The 17,875-nt window shown below is 42.0% G+C and overlaps 1 protein-coding gene across 1 annotated transcript in view; it reads left to right on the top strand.

The window, feature by feature from the left end:
- The window catches only part of LAS1L (LAS1 like ribosome biogenesis factor), a 34,675-nt gene that overhangs the window by 11,180 nt on the left and 5,620 nt on the right, over positions 1-17,875 (top strand). Inside the window, exons 7-13 of the mRNA XM_060756188.2 lie at positions 397-443; positions 2,473-2,582; positions 8,922-9,007; positions 9,370-9,576; positions 11,063-11,183; positions 13,863-14,263; positions 15,584-15,728. Of these exons, the coding sequence (XP_060612171.2) occupies positions 397-443; positions 2,473-2,582; positions 8,922-9,007; positions 9,370-9,576; positions 11,063-11,183; positions 13,863-14,263; positions 15,584-15,728 (1,117 nt within the window). The remainder of the gene's footprint in view (positions 1-396; positions 444-2,472; positions 2,583-8,921; positions 9,008-9,369; positions 9,577-11,062; positions 11,184-13,862; positions 14,264-15,583; positions 15,729-17,875) is intronic.

Here is a 17,875-nt window from a genome sequence, read left to right on the forward strand (position 1 = left end):
AGGCCCTAGAAATGAACAGCCATAGACCCATACCTATTATTGTTGTTGCCTGCTATAGCACTGTACTTAATTCCTGGGGCCCCTAAAATTTTTGAGCTTGCACTAATCTTGCCCCGGCCTTTTGAATTGCCTTGAACAGGCAGTATTACTTATAATATATATGTTATGGCAAGAATTTTTATGTTTATATTGTTTTGTTAATGTTATGGTTATGTTGTTTACTCTGTATGTATTGATGACGTTACTTGGAAACCGCTCTGAGTCATCCCGGGGAGATAGAGCGGTATATAAATAAAGTTTTATTATATATTATTATACAGTGCAAAGGACAGCCATGTTGCTTCCACAAACTGCTTTTTATCATTTCAAAACATTTGCCTTTATCTCTTCCCCCAGAGAAAGTCGTAGATGTTTTGATGTCTTACAAGAACCAGCAATATAAGGTATGTCTCTGCTTTCTAACATGACAAGAGATGCCTTTTTCACATTTAAGCTAGTAAAAATGCAAGATACTTCAGGGTTTTGTGTGGTTTCTGGGCTGTATGCCCATGTTCTAGCAGCATGTTCTCCTGACATTTTCCCTGCATCTGGTTGGCATCTTCAGAGGACACTTTCATTATAACCCTTCGAGTGCATCACTGTAAAATAAACTCCTTCCTCTAGATTAGTGTTTATCAACCTTCGTATTGCCACAATCTCTTAATACAGTTCCTCATGTTGTGGTGACCACCAACCATAAATTGTTTTCGTTTACTACTTCATAACTGTAATTTTGCTACTGTTGTAAATTAAAATGTAAATATCTGATATGAAGGATGTATTTTCATTCACTGAACCAAATTTGGCACAAATACTCGATATGACCAAATTTGAATACTGGTGGGGTTGGGGGGGTTGATTTTGTCATTTGGGAGTTGTAGTTGCTGGGATTTATAGTTCACTTACAATCAAAGAGCATTTTGAACTCCACCAATGATGGAATTGAACCAAACTTGGCACACAGAACTCCCCTGACCAATAAAAAATACTGGAAGGGTTTGGTGGCGAACTACAACTCCAAAGCTTGAGTTTTGGAGTTGTAGTTCACCTATATCCAGAGAGCACTGTAGATTCAAGCAATGATGGATCGGGATTAAACTTGGCATGGATATTCAATATGCCCAAATGTGAACACTGATGGAGTATGGGGGAAACAGGCTTTGCCATTTGGGAGTTGTAGTTGCTGGGATTTATAGTTCACCTACAATCAAAGAGCATTCTGAACACCACCATTGATAGAATTGGGCCAAATTTCCCACACAGAACCCCCATGCCTTGAAGGGACTCACTGGCACGAGCCTCCCTCTAGCCTCACATGCTCTCCCTTGTATGCACACACATGTGTACCATGCGCCGAGCACGCGTGCTGTTCCCTCCTGCTTGGAGTCTCAGAAACAGCCCTCCGCTTGGTTGGGATGCTGGCCAATCACAGTGAAGGAGAGCTTTTGGTGGGAGGATTTGCTGCCTGTTTCCAAAAAGGAGAAGAAGAACAGGCAGAGGGATCCTCAGCCTTCTCTGCCAAAGGGGTTCCTAAGATCATCAGAAATATGTTTTCTGATGGTCTTTGGCGACCCCTCTGAAACCTCCTCGTGACCCCCAGGTTGAGAAATGCTGCCTAGATAAAGGTTTTTATTTCAGTACTAGCCGTCACCTGCCACGTGTTGCTGTGGCCCTCATGCGGGTTCTGTGTGGGAGGTTTGGCCCAATTCTATTGTTGGTGGCATTCAGAATGCTCTTTGATTGTAGATGAACTATAAATCCCAGCAACTACAACTCCCAAATGTCAAGGCCTATTTTCCCCAAACTCCACCAGTGTTCACATTTGGTCATATTGAGTATTCGTTTGGTCCAGATCCATCATTGGATCTCTGGATGTAGGTGAACTACAACTCCAAAACCAAAGGACACTGCTCACCAAACCCTTTCAGTATTTTCTGTTGGTCATGGGAGAAATGTGTGCCAAGATTAGTTCAATTCCATCGTTGGTGGGGTTCAGAATGCTCTTTGATTGTAAGTGAACTATAAATCCCAGCAACTACAACTCCCAAATGACAAAATCAATTTTTTTCAGTGAAGGACATACATTGGGTTGTTAGTTGTCTTGTGTCCAAATTTGGTGTCAATTCATCCAGTGGTTTTTGAGTTCTGTTAATCCCACAAATGAACATTACATTTTTATTTCTATAGAAGAGAGATCTTTTCTCAAGACACCCATGGCCTAATGGGGCACTGATTTCATGTTGTCATGGGAGTACATCTTAACCTGGTTTTGTGAACACACTGATTGGTTATATAAAGAGCCTCTGCTCTTGTCAGTATTATTGGTAGTTTTGGTGGTGTATGTCAAATTGTGTTGGCAAATATTCAGCGCCTCATTGCTGTCCCACATGAAACCTTCAATCAGTCAGCAAGATTCTTCCCATATTTTGTTAGATCCTACATGAGTTGGAGACCATTGAAGAGGCCTGTGAAGTGTGGTGTAGCTCCTCCTCAGAGGTGGAGTGGGTTGTAGCCCAAATGAACGACTTCCTGCAAGAGAATAGGTAAGGCACATGTGTCAAATTCAGGGCCTGTGAGCCTATGTTGGCTCTCCATGTCAATTTACGTAGCCCTTCAGATGCTGGACTACCATTCCTGTGTTCCTCATCACTAGACACTATGACTAAAGGTTTTGGGAGTCATGATTCAGGAACACCTGAAAGACTACCGTTTGTTCTGTTTAGTCAAGAGTGGGTTTGTATTTTAAGCAAGGCTTGTAAGTTTGTTCTGTTTAGTCAATAGTGGGTTTGTATTTAAAGCAAGGCTTGTGGGTGCAATGTCATTTAACCTTTCCCCAACCACACAGCCACAGGGGCTGTTGGGTTGCAATTCCCATTATCCCCAGTCTGCATGGCAGATCATCAAAAGTGAAGTGAGTTTTCGTTCAATGGGAACCTAAGTAGAGTAAAAGCTAAAGAGCACCGACCACAATGTAAAAGAATGATAGTTGGCCCTCTGTATCCAGGGATTCTCTGTCTATTGATTCAATGACTCTTTGAAAGCAATCAGTGGAAAATACCAGAGATGACAAATGGAATTGAAAGGAGATTCCATCTGAACATGAGGAAGAACTTCCTGACTGTGAGAGCCGTTCAGCAGTGGAACTCTCTGCCCTGGAGTGTAGTGGGCTCCTTCTTTGGAAGCTTTTAAACAGAGGGTGGATGGCCATCTGTTGGGGGTGCTTTGAATGCAATATTCCTGCTTCTTGGCAGGAGGTTGGACTGGATGGCCCATGAGGTCTTTTCCAACTCTTTGATTCTATTATTCTGTTTGAGGGAGGTGAAAGGATGATAATAGCAAAGAACCAAAATACAGCAAAGTTCCACAACTTCATACCAGAAATTAGTAATATACTGATTAGTTTGATTTCTGTCAACTGGATAACAAAACCAGAAGTCCTCAGAAGTCAAGAGGAGTAAATCCTAGGCTATGATGATGATGATAACAACAACAACAACAATAATAGAATTCAAAAGTCGACAACAGATCCCAAGTGTAAACTCTGCGAGGAAGCAGATAAAACAATCGATCACATCCTCAGCTGCTGCAAGAAGATCGCACAGACAGACTACAAGCAGAGGCACAACACCGTTGCTCAGATGATTCATTGGAACTTGTGCCATAAATACTATCTGCCTGCAACAAAGAACTGGTGGGATCACAAGCAGGAAAAAGGTTACAGAAAATGAACACGTCAAACTCCTCTGGGACTTCTGAATTCAGACAAACAGAGTTTTGGAGCATAATACTCCTGACCTCACAATCGTGTTAAAAACAGTATGGATAGTTGATGTTGCAATCCCAGGTGACAGCAGGATTGAAGAGAAACAACTGAAAAAGCTGACACAATATGAGGATATAAAGATCGAACAGCAAAGACTCTGGCACAAACCAGTAAAGGTGTTCCCAGTTGTGATCGGCACACTGGACGTAGTGCCTAAAGATCTTGGCCTGCACTTAAACTCAATCGGTGCTGACAAAATTACCATCTGCCAGCTGTAGAAGGCCACTTTACTGGGATCTGCACACATTATTCGACGATACATCACAGTCCTAGACACTTGGGAAATGTGTGATGTGTGATCCAATACAACAGCCAGCAGAGTGATCTTGTTTGCTGTGGACTCATCTTGTTGTGTTTCAAATAAAAATAATCTACTGGAGAGGCCCTGCTCTCAGTCCCACCAGCTTCGCAAATGCATCTGGTGGGGACGAGGGACAGGGCCTTCTCAATGGTGGCCCCCGCTTGTGGAATTCACTCCCCAGCAAGATCAGATCGGCGGCCTCCCTCCTTTCTTTTAGGAAAAAACTAAAATCATGGTTTTGGAGCCAGGCTTTTGGCTAGGGGGTACAGCAGCACTTTAGACACTGAACCTGGACCACAGAACTGTTATGACAATGGGAAACAGCTATGTGACTTTGTGATTATGTGATTTGTAACTATGTGATTATGTGATTTGAATAATGTTACTGTTTTAATTTGCTATGTATTATGATTTTATATTGTGTTACTGATATTGTGGCATCGAATTGCTGCCTGTGTTAGCCGCCCTGAGCTCGGGGGTGAGAAGGGCGGAGTAGAAATGGTGTCAATAATAAATAAATAAATATAATAATAATAATAATAACAACAACAACAACTTCTTTTTAATATTGCTTTATCTCCCCAAAGGGACTCGGAGATTTTAGTAACTGGGGGTCAACCTCTGCTCTTTTTAGTGAATTCCAGAATTAAAATATATCTCCAGTTCTGCTCGTAAGGAGTCACTGTAAGTGTCCCTTTGGGTGAGTCATTTTTTTAAAGAGCGCCAGATGTTTACGCAAGTGAGAGTGATAGGTTTGGTTCTTGTTTCCCCTTCTTCCCCTTTTTGTTTATTATGTGGGGAGGAATCTGGCACATGATTTGGGTGTCAGTTACTATATAATTTTGGCAATCTTCCAGAGCCCTGCGCCTGGGGAACATTTTTGGGGAAGTGAAAATATCTTGCCTCCACATTCAGAGCATCTCTTGGCTCTCGATAAGACATGGCTGGATTGTGACTCTTTCTCAGTGTAGAAAATCTCACCTGAGGCTTATCTTTCCCTGCTTTTCACACTCAGCTTTTGTTTAATCCCTTCTCATACATTGATTTAGGTCAGTGGTTCTTAACCTGTGGGTCCCCAGATGTTTTTGGCCTTCAACTCCCAGAAATTCTAACAGCTGGTTAACTGGCTGGGATTTTTGAGGGTTTGCGACCCACAGTTTGAGAGCCAATGATCTAAATGTATTTGGGTTTCTGCCTGAAACCCTCAGTTTCGTACTCGCTCCCACATACATCCTCTTTTAATGTTTCAGGTGTGCTTCGTCACATTTCTGTTTTCATAGAAACAGAGCTGGTGGCAATATCAACAAAACAACAACAGTAGCAACACTTCCATTAAGGTTAAAGTCAGAGAAGGGGGTTTCTAAGCATGTGGCCCAAACTGACGTAGTTTCAGGTGGGACCTTGTGGCCAACTGCATGCCATTTTGAGTTTCATGTCCCTTTTCCCTGGACAGGATTTTCTTACTCAAAGTTTCCTGTAGCAGCAGCTGTGGTTTGAATGGGGGAAGGTATCCAATAAGCTTAAATACTCCTGTTTTATTTAATTGCATTGTCATTCACTTGAAAAATGCCAGTTATAGATATTTATATAAATAAAATGTAATGTTCGTTTGTGGAATTAACATAACTCAAAAACCACTGGACAAATTGACACCAGATTTGGACAGCATACACCTAACAACCCAATGTATGTCCTTCAGTCAAAAATGGAAAAATAAAATATTATATCTTTATATATATAAGCTATAATTAACGATATTTTATATATTACTGTTATATAGATTACTATATAATATGTTATTATTATATATTACTATACAACACAAATTAAATACTCTTAGAATAGTGTTGGAAGGGACAGTCGAGAAGTAACGAGAGAAGGAGGGAAAGGGGGAGGGAAGGAAGGAGGGAAGGAGAAGGAAAGAAAAAAAAGAAAGGTAGAGAAGGAAGGAAGGAGACAAGGAAATAAAAAGGTTAAAGGAAAGAGAGAGGGAAGGAAGGAGAGAAGGAACAAAAGACAGAAAGAGGGAGAGAGGGAAGGAAAGAGAGAAGGAAGGATGTAACCAAAGAGCAAAGAAAGGGAGGAAAGAAACAGGTAGAGATGGAAGAAAGAAGAAGAGTAATAAGAAGGGCAAGAAAAAGAGGGAAGGAAGAAAGGAGAGAAAGAGGGAGGGAAGGTTGGCCACAGCAATGCATGGCAGGTACAGCTAGTACTGTGATATAAATACATAGTAATAGCAATGTTACATTGGTGCATTGTTGTGGCCTCTACAATTATTTCAGAAATTTCTGGTTCAGGAAATCTGGACATTTCAAAGTAGGTAAACAATAATTGCCTGAAGATTTATGCCATTCATTATGTGGTCCCTTTTCGTATAGAGCAGGGTCGGTCTTGGTTAATGTTTGGGAGGTAGACTTCCAAGTAATATCAAGTGTAAAAGGTTATATTCAAAGGAAAGCAATACCAAAGCACCTTTGTCTAAGAAACCTCTATGAAATCTATAATTCGATAACAGAAGGTGTACACATCAGAGTGAATCTGCCATTCTGTCTCTAAGCCAGGCATGGGCAAACTTTCTAATTTGGGGGCCACATGGTGGACCAGAGCAGGGTGGGCGGGCCGAGAGGAAGGGGTTCTCCCCAAGCCCCCTCCTCCCCCTTTCCTCCATGTCGTCTTCTCTTTTGAAGAAAGAAAGAGAAGGAAAGATGGGAAACGTTTGGATCCCAAAGGAGTTGGTCTTGGTCAGGATGAGATGGTGGATGGGAGAGAAAAAGTGTATCCATGAGATCCCGTATTGCCTACTCCTGATACAGAATCCTAGAGCTGGAAAAGACCCCCAAGGGCCATCCAGTCCAATCCCCTGCCATACAAGAAGGCACAGTCAAAGCACTCCTGATAGACAACCTCTGCAGAAAAGCCTCCAGAGAAGGAGACTCCACCACACTCCCAGGGAGCCTGTGTCACTCTCCAACAGCTCTTACTCTCAGGAAGTTCTTCCTAATATTTTATTTAATTATTTACGACATTTATATGGCACCCTTCTCACCCCGAAGGAGACTCAGAGCGGTTTATGAGATATATAAATATATATACATACAATATATTATATTATTAGCATAGCACAATATCAGTATTATATATTACTATATCATACTATACCATTATATTGTATATATAATTATAATATTTAAGTCGTTGACATGCTGGCTGATACCCAAACAAGGGATGACTGGAAATGTCTCTGCCTTGGTCCTTTCACTATTGGCTGTTACTTCCCGGCGGATGTCAGGTGGTGCAATACCGGCTAAACAGTGTAATTTCTCCAGTTGTGTAGGGTGCAGACACCCCGTGATAATGCGGCATGTCTCATTAAGAGCCACATCCACTTAAATCAAGAAATAGTTTTCTAAGATCTACAGGGACACTCGCTGGAACACCTCAGCAAGTGAGAGTCCAAAAGTGGCAGGCTCAAACCCAGAACCTCAATCAATGGCTGATACCAAATGAGAGACCTCCCCTCCCCCCGGGCACACAGAAAACTGGGCAACTTGGAAGGCACTGAACAGACTGCGCTCTAGCACCACGAGATGCAGAGCCAACCTTAAGAAATGGAGCTACACAGTAGAATCCACGACATACGAGTGCGGAGAGGAGCAAACTACAGACCACCTGCTGCAATGCAACCTGAGCCCTGCCACATGCACAATGGAGGACCTTCTTGCAGCAACACCAGAGGCACTCCACGTGGCCAGATACTGGTCAAAGGACATTTAATCAACTACCAAGCTTGCAAACTCTGTTTTGTCTGTTTGTTAAAAATTTAAAATGTAATACAATTGTCTGGTTGCTACTGACACGATAAATAAATAATATTGAAATATTGTATTATTATTAGTAGTATTGTATTGTGTTACATTATAATATAACAAATATTATATGTATATACAATATATTATATTATTAGTATAGCACAGGAGACAAGGTGGAACTGCGTTCCTGTCCCCCTCTCTCTTCACTCTGACCCAGAGCAGCAGTTAGTGCTGGGAGGAGGCTCTCCCAGCTTTTCAGTCAAATCTCTTTCCCTGTCATTTGAACCCATTGCTTCCTTTGTGTCCTCATCTCTGGGGTAGCAGAAAGTCAGTTTCCCCCCTTCCTCCCCCTCCTCCTCAATGGGACACCCTTTTAAATCCTGAAACAGGGTTCTCATGATCCTGCTTCAATAATAATAATAATAGTGGTAGTAATAATAATAATAATAATAATAATAATAATAATAATAATAATAATAATGGTTTATTTATAACACACCCTATCTCCTCGAGGGGACTCATGGCTACCTTTCTCTTCTCCCAGGTAAACATCCCCCAGGAGGAAAGGAGGGAGGAAAAAGAGAAGGAAAGAAGGAAGAAAGGGAGGAAGAGACTGATTGAAGGAAGGAAGGGTGGAAGGGAAGGAAGGAGAGGGAGGAAAGACAAAAGGGAAGGAAGGAAAGAAGGAAGGAAGGAGAAAAGAAAGGAAGGAAGAACAAAAGGGTAGAAGGGAAGAAAGGAGGGAGGGAGGATAGAAAGAAGGAAGGAAAAGTAGGATGGTGAGGAGGGTCCGAGAAAAGAGTCCAGGGGCCACATCTGGATCTGGGTTTGCCTATACCTGTTCTAATCAGAGTGTGATCAATACTTATATAAAATAGTGGGGCCTGTGAAGGGCTGGTTGTAGATTGGTGCATCATCTCTAATTGCAAATTAACCCCAATATTTACAGAGAGGTTGTGGCTGGAGCTTTGCTGGACGACGGCTTCCTCATCCCAACCTTAGAAGACCTGCAGATCTTGGATATCAGCTCTCAAGGTGGGTCTCTCAGATCTGCTTACTTGGGCAAATGGCTGAATGTCCTTTCTTCTGTTGGCCATTTCAAATACATAAAAAGAACTATGTGCTAAATCCCAGCAAATGTTGGATTGTGGAATCAGCTGACATAAATCTTTTATTTGTCCTTCCCTTCACGAAAGACTGTTGTGTCCCTAAGGTCCCTTTTCATACAGTCCTTTTGCCCATCTCTGCTTGGTCCCTCCTACCTCCAAAATAATACAAAGCTACATTTGAATCTTGAGTCATATTGAGATGGTTTTCAACATATTTTCTGTTCACATTTTTTTAATGCCCTCTTCTTCCTCCTCTTCCCCATCCGTCCTTCTGTTGTGGTGATGAAGCAACCAAAGAGTGGGATTTCAAAATCCCTTGGCGGTTTTTCTCCTTCTGGCTTCTCCTGCTGAAGGGCCTGCATTGCAAGGACTTCACGCAGACGCTGCTGGAAAAGATGTTTGCAGAGCTGAAGAGGCACGGACGGGACCCGGACCTTCGCTCGCGATACCTCACCCGCTGGATCTCCAAAATCCTGAAAACCAACATGCAGGCCAGTGAGTCTTAGCTTCAGTCGCTACGCCTGGTTCTCCAGGAACTATATTGGTTCCTGGGGAGTCTCAGTATGGGGTGAATAGAAATAGGGTTCATACGGGGAAATGCAAGTGGGATTTTCACTCTTAAGATGCAGCTATCCACTCCCCCTCCTTCCTCCCCAGTCTTGGCATGAGATGAGTCAGTTTTGAGAGTCTAGAGCAGGTATGGGCACACCCAAGCCCTGGGGCTGGATGTGCCCCTTGGGCTCTTTTCTCAGGCCTTCCTCTCTCACACCATCCTATCCTTCTTTCCTTCTCTCTTTCCTTCCTCCTTCCCTTCCTCTTTCTCATTTCCTTCAACTCTTTCATCCTTCCTTCCTCTCTTTCCTTCCTCCTTTCTTCCCTCCCTCTTTCTCAATCCCCCCTTCCATCCCTTCCATGCTTTCATCCTTCTTTCCTTCCCTTTCTCCCTCTTTCTCCTTCCTTCCCTTTTCTTTCCTTCCTTCTCTCTTTCCTCCCTCCCTTCCTTCCCTCCATTCCCTTCCACCCTTTCCTCCTTCCTTCCTTCTTTTTTCCTTCCTCCTTCCCTTTCACCCTTTTGTCCTTCCATCCTTCTCTCCGATTTGTCTTTCCTTCCTTCTCTCTTTCCTGCCTCCCTTCCCTCCCTCTTTCTCCTGCCATCCTTCCCTTCCACCCTTTTGTCCTTCCGTCTCTCTCTCCCTTTCTCTTTTCTTCCTTCCATTTCCTTCCTTCTCTCTTTATTTTTCCCTTTCATCCTTCTCTTCCTCCCTTCCTTCTCTTTTTCCTTCCTCCTCCTCTTCCTTCCTTTCATCCTTCCTTTCCATCTGTTCATTCTTCCCTTTTGTCTTTCTTTCCTTCCTCCTTCCCTTCCTTCCTTCCTTCCTTCCTTCCTTCCTTCCTTCCTTCCCTTTTGTCTTTCCTTCTTTCCCACTTTCCTTCTTTCCTTCCTCTTTACCTCTCTCCCTCTTTCTCCTTCCATTCTTCCCTTCCTCCCTTTTGTCCTTCCTTCCTTCTCTCTTTCCTTCCTCCTTCCTTCTCTACCTTCCTTCCATCACTGGGCAGCCAGTCCTCCTAGCAAGGAGTGCTAGCATGCCACCCCCAAGTTAGAAAATTTGCCCATGCCTAGTCTAGAGCCTGTTTTCAGAGTCTAGAACCTGGTTTCAGGATCTTCCTAATGGGTACACCATCCCCTACAAACAAAACTACTTAAGGTTTGAAAAAAAACCCAATCAAACTCTTTAAAAAAAACCATATGCGTGTCCAGCAAAGTCCCTTTTTGATGTTAGAGTGAAATTGTACCTTTTGAATATACAATTCTCCCTTTAAAAACTTGTGTGTGACAGTTTTTACGGCTCAAAGGCCCCCATGGTTACTACTTTCAGTTTAGAATTAAGCATTTGTTTTCCATCCTGCCTTGCTGCCGAATGGAAATAACAGACGCCTGAGCTTTTCTTCTTTTTTTGTCTTCCATGTTCTTGTGCTAAAGAGAAGAAACGGAACAAGCACTCTTTTGCGCTCTTTCGCCGGCCTGTTCCGTTGCAATGGCTGAAACTCCTGGAAAGCTGCCTTGAGGCGCCCTGCTGGGCCAGCCCCCACCTCCTCCACCTGTAAGTATGAAGGCCAGAATGGGTGAAGAGCTGGGATGCATTCATCTCTTAGTAGATAACCCTAGGCTTGTAATGTTCCTCTTCTGTTGTATTTGATTGTTGTGCATGTGCTTCCTCTGGCAGAGAAATCAAGAGGGCTGTTGGAGAAATGGAGGAAGAGTGTATCTTTCCTCTGACATTCCTCCTCAGTTTCCTTCATTTGCCATACATTCTATATAGATTTTCTTGGTAACTGAGGCTTGAGTGATCTGTGTCAGGGAAAAACTACCCTAAAAGGAGGATCCAAAAATAAACAGGATACAAAAGTTGAGCATCATTATAAGGATATTCCGGAACGATCAAGTAGTAGAGAGAACATTTTAAGTAACTTGAATTTATCAAACAGGGCAAGATATAGAAATAATTGCCCCTCACTGTTTTACCAAATATAAGCAGCCTGGGGAAAACTATGCTAGCCTTTTGTCGTTAATTATAAGGAACTTAGCAGGGAAAGGAACAGGGGTTTTTAAAATAGTGAATCCCACAAGCTGCCAACCAAGTTATATATAGATGCAGGGGAATTTTTAAAACAGGAAAGAGGCAACTGGGAGATCTTGAAACTCTTTCTTCAATGGTTTTCGCTGCCACCTTTTTGTTTGGTATTAAGGCTAAGTTGTATGTGAAGAATATACTTAGTAACACCCCTTTTGTGTTACAATAGTGTTTGTTTTATTTAGACGGTTTAAATCACAATGATGTTCACACTGAGGCTGTTATAGGGTGTTAACAATAAATAAAATGTTTATTTAACAGGCTTAAACTTCTTCTTCTACAAATGCGTAGTGGTTTCAGTCAGTTACTGGTACATAAGCTTCTGGTTACATTTGATGTACAATTCTTAGATTGGTTCTGGGTTCAAATCTTGATGTTAACAAAATGGGAGATTATCTCAGGAAATTAATCGCTGATAATAATTCCAAACAAAATTCCCTCTTTCTGGAACCTAGCCAATAGCCTTTGGCCTAGCCTTCCTCAGGGACAAAGAACAGACCACAAGCAAGGTCCTGTTCCACTATCTGTATTCCTAGCTAATTTCTCTAACTCTTGAATACCACAAAAGAATAACTCAGCTCTCCTATCTAACACCAACCAACTGTTATCACCAACTGACAAAACTCCCCAACAGACAAATTCCAACTGCCAAATCCAGCCTCGGTTCAAAAGGTACATTTTTTTCTTTTTGAACACTAGGCTCCGGCCCCTATTTTCTAACCAATCCTGGCCGTCTAATCTCTGCTTCTGGAATTAGGACATGCCCCCTCTAGAAAACCCTTAACTAAGATGACGTCTCCTTGTTTCCTTATCCTAAGATGGCCACCAGGGCTTTGCCAGGCCCACATTCTAGCTACTTAAACAACCAATCTGAATGAGAGCAGAAACAGAGAGGAGAGGAGAAATGAGATACATTCCAACTGTCATACAGGAGACATGGGAGAAGGGAGTTCCCTCATCCTATACTAAACTAAATATCTGTTCCTCATTGAGGACTTCTGACTGGGGCAGTGTGGAGTTGAATTCCAACAATTTGTTGGGACTCTTCCTGCAACCCTTTCAATCTGAAAGCTGCCATCTTGCTTTTGCTTCTTCCTCTCTTTTTCATTTGTCACTAGCCATCTCCTGCCACGTGTTGCTGTGGCCCAGTCTGGTGATCTGGAAAACTGATTGATTGATTGATTTATATACTGTATTTGTATACCGCTTTTCTCTGTCCTCTGGCGACTCAGGGCGATTTACAGTGGCAACGATTCGATGCCCACAAAGATCATAATGAGAAAATAATGAGAAGGTGTTGATTTCTAATATATGTAATGTCTTTATGCTTGGGGGTAAACAGTATTTCTTGCTGTCTCTTTGTCAGTGTTGACGTGGAGATTGTCTGGTTTGCCTACTCTAGAACATGCAATTGTCCTTCTCTAGGGGTCCCTTTCAAATCTATAATACTATATCTGTGTGTGTATGTGAATCATATCAATCTATTTATATCTATGGCTGGATGGCTCTTTGTCAGGAGGGCTTTGATTATGTTTTCCAGCCCTGGTGAAGGGAGTTGGACTGGATGGCCTTAAGTATTTTCTGTTGGTCATTGGGGGGGGGGGGGGGGGTCTGTGTGGGAAGTTTGCCCCAATTCTGTCGTTGGTGGGGTTCAGGATGCTCTTGGATTTTAGGTGAACTATAAATGCAAGCAACTACAATTCCCAAATGTCAAGGTCTGTTTCTCCCAAACTCCATCTCTGTTCATATATGGGTATATGGAATATTCGTGCCAAGTTTGGTCCAGATCCATCACTGTTTGAGTCCACAGTGCTCCTTGGATGTCGGTGAATTACAACTCAAAAACTCAAGGTCAATGCCCACCAAACCCTTCCAGTATTTTCTGTTGGTCATGGGAGTTCTGTGTGCCACATTTGGTTCAATTCCATCATTGGCGGAGTTCAGAATGCTCTTCGATTGTAGGTGAACTATAAATCCCAGCAACTACAACTCCCAAATGACAAAATCAATTTTTTTAGTGATGGTCGCTCCTTGAGTTAGTAGATGTTTTGTGGCCAAATTTGGTGTCAATGGTTTTTGAGTTATGCTAATCCCACAAACGAACATTACGTTTTTATTTATATAGATTTCTTCCCTTTTTGTGGCCAGGATCCTGTCCAGCATGGAGCCCCCTTTGCCTCCAGACTCCCAGGAGAAGCTCCTCTACCTGACTTCCATCTACACCCAAGAAGAGGCCGCTCGGCCCAGCCCCGGCTCCGCTGTGGACCTTCAGAAGCAGCCTATTTACACAATGGAGAGTTTGCAGTTCAAGCTGAAGCATGCTGGAAATGGCAGAAGGGCCGGGAGGCAAGTGATGGGCCTGCAGAGTGTTGAAGAAGAAGAAGGGATGGAGGAGGAGGAGGAAGCGGAGGAAGAAGGCGGGGAAAATGAGGAGGAGGAGATGGACGCCCAGGTAGCACCTCCGCAAGAGCCTTACTTCACGGAGAATGCAGCAACTTTAGCTGAGAAAAGGATGGCCTTACAGGGATCGGCCTGGCAGCTTAACACAGGTAGAAAGTGTTGGGAGAGTGGGCTTATTAACAAAAGACCCTCTTAAATGTACAACAGAGTAACTTATTAGCAGCAGCGTGACCCAGCAGTAGTAGCCAAAAGTGATAAAAAGAACAAAAACACACAGACCAATGCTGTATCTTCCATAGAAGACTTTTCTTTATAGCAAAATAATATAGTTGCATTGTTTACAAGGTTTCCATAACATGAACAAAATCTATATAAATAAAACTGTAATGTTCGTTTGTGGGATTAACAGAACTCAAAAACCACTGGACGAATTGACACCAAATTTGGACACAAGACACCTAATAACCCAATGTATGTCCTTCACTCAAAAAAATTGATTTTGTCATTTGGGAGTTGTAGTTGCTGGGATTTATAGTTCATCTAAAATCAAAGAGCATTCTGAACTCCCACCAACGATGAAATTGAACCAGACTTTGCACACAGTTCTCCCATGACCAACAGAAAATACTGGAAGGGTTTTGTGAGCAGTGTCCTTTGGTTTTGGAGTTGTAGTTCACCTACATCCAGGGACTCAAAAAATGATGGATCTGGACGAAACTCTACACGAATACTCAATATGCCCAAATGTGAACACTGGTGGAGTTTGGGGGAAATAGAATCTTGACATTTGGGAGTTGTAGTTGCTGGGATTTATAGTTCACCTACAATCAAAGAGTATTCTGAACCTCACCAATGATAGAATTGGGCCAAACTTCCCACACAGAACCCCCATGTGGGCCACAGCAACGCATGGCAGGGGACAGCTAGTTCTTTATACTTCCTTCTTTGCTTCCATTCTGGGCTTCTTTGTCATGCAGATAAACAGCCTCGCTCTCACAGAGTCTCTTCTCACACCAAAGCTTCACCAGTAGCATTTTGCACACAGCACCCTTCGCACAGGAGCTTCACAGACGAGGTCTTCAATCTGGGGCTGCTCTCACTGAAACTTCTCACACACCAGAACTACTAACACTGAGGCCTTCCTCACACTGAGGCCCTCCTTCCACGGAAACCTTTCACAGATTGAGACTACTAAGCTACATGCACACCTGCTTATATAGAAGTACAGCTATCCATTTAAACCTTTCAGTGCTTGATTTGCATTTTTGTAATTAAAAATACCGCCCCAAAAGATGGTGGGGGGAAGGAGGGAGGAATTATTGCCCTAATTTTTCTCTGGGTGTCTACCGAGACAGTGGTTGGGACTTGGAGACTGTGGATCTGGGGGCGGAGGGAGGGAAGAAACTAGAGTGGTCTCAAGATGGACACGTTCCAGCTAGGAAATGCTGAATCAATCTATCTTGAAATAGATGGGGTGAAGTGGAGGAACTTCCCTCTGGGCCGGCTGCCTGGCCAAAGTGATGACCCCGACACCCTCTTGGTGGAGAACTACACCTTGATCACAGGACCGGACCAGCTGGTGAAACAGGACAAGAACAGCTCTTCTGGCGTGACGTAAGTGGGGTGCTTTGAGGTGGGTGGCCTTATAACAGCCAAATGCAGAAAACAGTTAAGATCACATGACAGACAAAGTTAGGGGTGACCAACTTCCCAGTGTTGGTGGGCCATGTTCCTCACCCGTTTAGGTGCCACCCATTTGCTGATTCCCGTGCTGGAAGTTGGCTGACCATGATAGAGTGATGAACAATTGTAGGTGCTGTCTTTTGGCATATACCGTATATACTCAAGTATCAGCCGATCCGAATATAAGCCAAGGGACCTAATTTTACCACAGAAAACTGGGAAAACATATTAACTCAAGTATAAGCCAAGGGTGGGAAAAGCAGCAGCCACTGGTAAATTTCAAAATAAAAATAGATACCATTAAAATTACATCAGTTGAGGCATCAGCAGATTAAATGTTTTTAAATCTATATAAATAAAAATGTAATGTTCGTTTGTGGGATTAACATAACGCAAAAACCACTGGACGAATTGACACCAAATTTGGACACAACACACATCTCAGGCCAATGAGTGACAATCACTCATAAAAACACTGAAAGACACAGCTGAAGAGACTTCAAAAAACTAAAAATACAACGCATGTGCAAAACCACATATATATACGCAAACACACATATAAAAAATATATACACACACAAAGCACATATACACAGACTGGGCCACAGCAACGCGTGGCAGGAGACGGCTAGTATTTATATAAAACTGTAATTTAAGGTAAGATTGCAATTAAACCATTATTCTAAACTTCAATGTAAACGTGCTTATGTAGCCTTCCAATAATAATAAAGATAGCAAAATAAATAATAATAATAATAATAATAGAGTAAAATAATGGAAATGTAATAATAGCAATAATAATAGAGTAAAATAATAAATGTAATAATAATATACAATTAGAAATGTAATAATAATAGAGTAAAATAATGGAAATGTAATAATAGAAATAATAATAGAGTAAAATAATAAATGTAATAATAATAGTACAATTAGAAATTAATAATAATAATAATAATAATAAATAGAGTAAAGTTAGAAATGTAATAATAGGATAAAGTAATGTAAATATAATATTAATAAATAGAGTAAAATAATTATTGTAATAATAATAGAATTAAATAATGAAATGTAATAAAAGCAATATTTATTTATTTATTTGCACCATTTATATGCTGCCCTTCTCACCCCGAAGGGGACTCAGAGCGGCTTACAAGATATATATACATACAATATATTATATTATTATCATAGTACAATATCAGTATTAATAATAATAATAACAGAGTAAAATAATAAATAACTGACTCGTGTATAAGCCAAGGGGGATTTTTTTTTGCCTAAATAAGGGCTGAAAAACTCTGCTTATACTCAAGTATATACGGTATATCAGTTGCTTATATTCTTAAGTAGTATTTACATTTGATGTATGGTTTGATGCCTCAAAAATTGTGCGCTCCATATTTTTTTTAGGTATTTTGTTTCAGTTTATATTGTGAGTTGTTTTAAAGTCCCATTAGGGAAAAGAACAATATATTTAAGTTCCATTTGAGAGAAGGACCGTAAGAACCATATCCAGTAAATCTTTGGATGCCTCAAAACATATGAGGCTCTGTTTGGTTTTTTTTGTCATGTCAGGAGTGACTTGAGAAACTGTAAGTCACTTCTGGTGTGAGAGAATTGGTCGTCTGCAAGGGTGTTGCCCAGGGGACACCCAGATGATTTTGATGTTTTCATCATCCTTGTGGGAGGCTTCTCTCATGTCCCTGCATGAGGAGCTGGAGCTGATACAGGGAGCTCATCCGCCTCTCCCCGGATTTGAACCTGCGACCTGTCGGTCTTCAGTCCTGCCGGCACAGGGGTTTAACCGACTGTGCCACCGGGGGCTCCTGTTTGGTTGAAGGGTGAGGAATAATACTCTCAATAAACGAACACAGTCCCATCAAACAGATATAGTATCAAAAATTGGGGTCATGTGAATATATCAGGCATGTTCTGTCCCATTTTTCCACATGCTGCCTCCCTACCATCAGCCAGAGAATTCAGAGAAACAGCCATCATTGCAGGAACATCCAATGAATTGGCACCGCTGAGCAAGTGGGACCAGAGTGGCTGTAATTCCCATAATTGACCCAGCCGCA

This window comes from Anolis sagrei, chromosome 10, assembly GCF_037176765.1.
Source record: "Anolis sagrei isolate rAnoSag1 chromosome 10, rAnoSag1.mat, whole genome shotgun sequence".
Lineage (NCBI taxonomy): Eukaryota > Metazoa > Chordata > Lepidosauria > Squamata > Dactyloidae > Anolis > Anolis sagrei.